Genomic DNA, 5678 nt, shown 5'->3' on the forward strand with positions numbered 1-5678 from the left:
CAGTTATTTCAACAAAAGAATCACCCCATGTTTTTGTAAATAAGTCTTTCTGAAAAAAAAAAAAAAAATTAAAGTAGTACCATAAAGATACTTAAATGTAATTGAGTAAAGATATAAATTGTAAAGAATTATAATTTTTAGAATTTATACATAATTCAATTTTTTTTAAAAATTCAAAACAAAAAATTGTATAAAAATTTGTACTAAGTTCAGATAGTTACACAAATACAAAGAAACTATATTAAAATCATAATAAATTTTATAAATTATTTTTGGGTTGTTCTAACATAAAAATTTGACAATTAAAGGTGCAATTTTTTAAAAAACATATATCACAGAATATATCTGGGTAGTACTCTTGTCTCAGAAACTTTTTCTCTTCATTAAAGTGTAATTTTTGCAAGCGATTTTTACTTTGAAAAACTTATCTTCGGAAATCAGTCTTCACAGTAGAAATGATCAAGCTATAAACATTATTTGAATTTTTAAGAAAAATCATACAACCAAAAATTATAATAAAATCATTGATGCCAGATTTTTTTTGCTTTTATTTACTCATTTGTCAACTTCGTTAACAATATAAAATTTTATTTATACATCATAAATATTTTTTGTGGTATTAATTTTCAAATATGTAAAAAAAAAAATTTATCTTTTTACAATACAAAAAATTGTATCATTGGTGACATAGTTTAATTAAAAATTTCATAAAATCAGCAATTTTCGTCATATCATAATGATTTTTTCACAGAAATGTTCACAACTGTATAAATCAAAAATACATTTAACTACAAATCTAGTAAATGGTGTAGTCATTATCAACTCAAACCTGGATTTCATAGAGAACTTTTTTTTTTTAATATACTTAAAGTATGAACTAATAAGATTTGACATAAAGTGGCTATTTTTTTAATCCAACTATATTTAATTTAGTAGGAAACAAAATGATTAATGTATTATATACATAAATATGACACATAATATCAATTATAAAGAAGTAATTTTTGGTTTACCAAATAAAAACTTTACTTATATCAAGCTTAATTTCATATTAGCCACCAAAACTAAGAATCAATATGGAGCTGCCACTTCCAACCTCAAATAAAGCCTTTCTAATCTTACCTTTAAAACATTTACTTCTAATGAGTATTGCTCAATGTACAATACTCCATGTGTGATAACATCAAATATAATTAAAGGAAATCTTGCCTTCACAATGATTCTGAAGGTATTGTTTTGCTGGTTTCTCTTCAAATACAGAGAAAAGTTAATGCTATGTTGGATAGCTCTATCTGCTACACTTGGAACAAGCAACAATGACTTATTAAAATAAAATATGGCAACATTGGACAATCAGGGACAAAACTAAGCTCTAAATTCCTAATGTAATGAGCCAAACATTAGTACTAAAAAGTTATTGGAAGCACTTGAAAACCCATCATATAGTACATACTTTATAACTGCGTGACTTTCACATATTTTCATCTTTTCTTTTTTTTTCCCACTACATGGCTACTTCTTGCACACTGGGTGATTATCCAACAGGTTACCAAACTATTCTAATCAGAATGAGAAGATACAGATTTATTTCACGTATCCATTTCTTCTTCTGATTTAAGGTTGCTAAGGTGACGTCTAAACATTCTCAGCCCTCACATGTTTGGACCATAGAAAGAGACTTAAAGAGTGCAGTTTTTCAACAACGATCCAGAGCCAGTTTCACGTACAGCTGACTCAAGGAATACCTTCCTTGTTTAACAGAGAAGGGATTAAAAAAGCTTCCAATTCAGTGGGAAAAATATTTCAATTAGGAGTTTATGCAAGATATAATATACACTTTCAATTTGCCAGTTACTTATGTTAACAAATTTTTAAAAATAAATTGGACTTTGTATTTGGATGACCCTCATGAATAGTAAATCAGCCTACATTAGCACGTTGACTGCCACAGTACTTTTCAAGATTTCAATCTAGGAAGCCAATGTAAGTTTGGTCAGTTAAGCCAAGTAGCCAATGTAAGTTTGGTCAGTTAAGCCAAGTAACCAAACTACGGATTATCTCGTAGGTTGGTGTCACAGGCAATAACACCAACTACGAGATAAGTCAGTGACCTGACCTTAACATGTTGACTGGCAGTCAATGTGTTAAGGTCAGGTCACTTTTTTTGGTTAGAACATTTTTTAAAACCATAATTTACTGTTAATTCTTTTATTTTATCATTATCAAAATTAAATAGTGAACTGCCAAGTCTACAGGTTTACAAAATGATACCTTTTAGCAAGTATAGACTGCTTTCTTTCATTTACTTTGCACTGTTTTTTCTTCTTTTCCTTCATATTTCTTAAAACATTTCAAGTACAATTGTTTACTTTTTGTTTTGTTTTTTCTTGACATGGGTGCTATGGTGAAAAAAATTTGGGAATCGCTGTTATAGAGTAATAAGCCACCAATTTCTAAATTATCATTTATATTATACTTAAAATGAAATTCGTAGGTTGTTTCCTGCTAAATAAAACATACTAACAGTTAAAAACCCAAAAATTTATTTTGCATTAAATTGCTTAAAGGATTATTTTCCAAAAATGAATATTTATATATAAAATAATTATATATAAAAATATATTTTATATTTTTTCTTTAAATAATTAAGAAATTCAGATTTGAGTTGATAATGACTAAACCATTTATAGATAGATGTATTTTTGACTTATTCTGTAAAAGTTATTTATTTAAAATATATCACTAATGCTATAATTCTTAGTAATGCAAAAACATATTCTAATTATATTTGAAAATTTAAATTTAAAAAAGCATTTAAGAAATCAAAATAAAATTTTAATAATTAGTAAGGATGAAAAATGTAAAAAAAAATGTCAAGTATTCAGTTCATGATTCATCCTAATATTATATAACAGCATTCAATTTCAGCTGGGTTAAAACCATAAACAGACAATATTTCATGGTAGTAAATGTCAATAATAATAATTGTTTTTTTCTTTTCATTTTTTGATAGAAACAGTCCTTAAACATCCTCAGCAGGACAAATTATTTCTCTGAGCAAGAGTTGACTATTGGTTTTTTTTATAAAAGACACAAAACATCATAAAAATATCGAAATATAAACCAAATTTTGAAATATAAAATAGCAGCTGGATATCATTATTTACTACTGATTTAGTTTTTGTATTGTGAGAGGAAGCTTTATTTATATTTATCATATCATTTATTTATATTTATATAAATATCGATTTCTGCCTAAAAGCACTATTATACTGGAGAAAGTTAGGAAGTTCTGTATTAGTTCTATATTTAGCAAGAAATAAATTAAAGGCAGCTATTTCACAAATACATTTCAATGGTCCATTAAAAAAATATATTTATCAGAATTTAATTTATACTTAAACTTATAATTATTCATTAAAATTATTAAGTGAATAAATAAGTAGAACCTTAGCTGAGGAAAAAACTGTCAATTAATAAACAATAATTATAGTATACCAACCTGTTTCCCTTTATTAGGATCGTTTAAAACGGCGGGTAAATTTTGGGCAGGAGTGTATTGTACCCATTCTGGTTCGTGACTATATCTGTCACTGTTATTACTGGTAACTGAACTTTTTCTTGAAGAACTATGAGGAATGGTCATAGTGTGATACTTAAGAACATGCCTTTCATACTCTGCACTATTAAAACTTTCATCAGACATAAAGGAACACACATCATTTTCTCCATACCGACAAACTAATAAATCACCATTTCTTGAGCAATGTTTCTCTAATAAATGCCTGTAAGAATGATAATTATTAATTCATATGATCATAAATATATATATATACATACATCAAAAAAAGATTTTCATCACCCCTCTTTTTTCTAAACTAAACTAATGGCAATAAGAATCCTAAAAACTCCTCTATGTTAATTAATTCCCAATATTGAACTATCGAGATCAAAAGTGTGCCTTTGCAGTGACTTACAGCTATTGTGGAATGAAGAGATGATTAAAAACTTTTTTTGATGAGTGTAAAATATTAAGTTGACATAAATAGATTTCTATTTTTTTTTTTTTTTAGCTACCACATCCACCAAGGCAGGAAGGCACAAGTTCTTAGAGCCTAACTGAAGGGTGATAAAATCATGAAAATATGTGAATATGACCAACAGTAGATGGATGTGGCCAATCCCTTTCTGACCGAACTAAGAAATACATCTATCATCATTTAAGAAGGAAAATATTTCAAACTCCAACACATTAATTTCTTTATAGGATATAAACATCAAAATAAATTTAATTTCCATGTTTCCAAACAACAATAATCCTTCTTGTTAATTGAATTAATATGCTAAATAATAATCATTACTAAACCATTAACCCAATAAAAATAATAAAGATTAAATCGAGAAAACAAATGAACAGCTAACAGTAACTACTAAGTTAATAATGGATCAACAGAAATTAATAAATGAAATGATCAAGACAAAAGAAAAGTGTGTAATATATATATTCAATGTAAATTGAATTCAATTTGAATTGAAAATTCAAGATAAAATTTTCTATCACATCTAAAATGTGATAGAAAATTAAAAAACAGTCCCAGCTTTCAAAATACTAAAATCTACCTGATACCTACTTAGACTGGGTCATTCCAATGATTGTAATATATGTGCTATACTGAAAATGATATAGAAATTTACTTGTTATCAATTGGTGACACACTCGTTTACTTTATAAATTCCATCTATAATGAGGCTCCAAGATTTTGATTCCACCCACATTTATAGAGTTAAATTTATAAAGTAGTGTCATTTTTATAATATGTAAAGTAAAGATTTTGAGTTAAAAGACACTGTTAAGAATAAACATAAATATGAGCCGAGTTTGAAGGTAATTTAAATTTTCAATAAAATTAAATTGCTGTAATTGAAATTGTAAAAAAAAATCTAATTTCTTTAAAATTTCTAAAAATCTTGAAAACTACAGTGAATATAATTTTTTTTGTATAAGATAAAACAGTGCTAGGTAATTACAAATTTTATTGAATTATCTTACTTCATAAAACCCTGAATAGTAGAAAATTTCCTTTTGTCACAATAATCGCATAAGGTCCATGCTGGCCTTTGCTCAGAGAGCTTTGACATTCTGCAATCTGTTAATCAAATCATTTATGCTTTCATTAGATCACAATCCCATTGTATAGGTTTTTTGATGGACTTAATTGAACTAATTTTTGTTACACCATTACGAAAGCTGTCAAGAACTTTGTTTCTCCCTTTACTTCTATACATGGCGACAATACTCTACACAAATACAGCGACAAAGCATTCCGAACTGCCATCATAACCTACATCCGATAAAACCATTACAACTTGACGTTTTAACAAAACAGCTGATAGCCAACGTTCACTTGATCTGAAGTTTGAATAAGTACCTCAGTGTTATCTTTGTACTTAGAAATAAAAATTAGAACAACTTTTGAAACTTCAGAATTTTTCTAGGGAACAATATCCCATGTACGTTCGTTTTACGATATTATGGAGAATTAAACTAGATTCGACTTGAGTTAATATTCAAATTAGTCAATTTCAGTTTATTAACAGCCCCATCTCAAGAAATACCAGTTACCTACCTGTTCAAATTGAATGTTATTCTGTGGGACCCCTAAAAATAAAGTCACTCA

At 27.3% G+C, this 5678-nt stretch overlaps 1 protein-coding gene across 1 annotated transcript in view; it reads right to left on the bottom strand.

The window, feature by feature from the left end:
* The window catches only part of scat (VPS54 subunit of GARP complex scat), a gene marked incomplete in the record, with an annotated part of 27565 nt that extends 22189 nt beyond the window's left edge, over nucleotides 1-5376 (bottom strand). Inside the window, 3 exon segments of the mRNA XM_067052215.1 lie at nucleotides 1-49; nucleotides 3503-3785; nucleotides 5051-5376. Coding sequence (XP_066908316.1) covers nucleotides 1-49; nucleotides 3503-3785; nucleotides 5051-5139 — 421 coding nt within the window.
* Nucleotides 5377-5678: the final 302 nt, after the last annotated feature.

The sequence above is a fragment of the Halyomorpha halys genome, unplaced genomic scaffold (assembly GCF_000696795.3).
Source record: "Halyomorpha halys isolate HHAL.00 unplaced genomic scaffold, Hhal_1.1 Scaffold948.1, whole genome shotgun sequence".
NCBI lineage: Eukaryota > Metazoa > Arthropoda > Insecta > Hemiptera > Pentatomidae > Halyomorpha > Halyomorpha halys.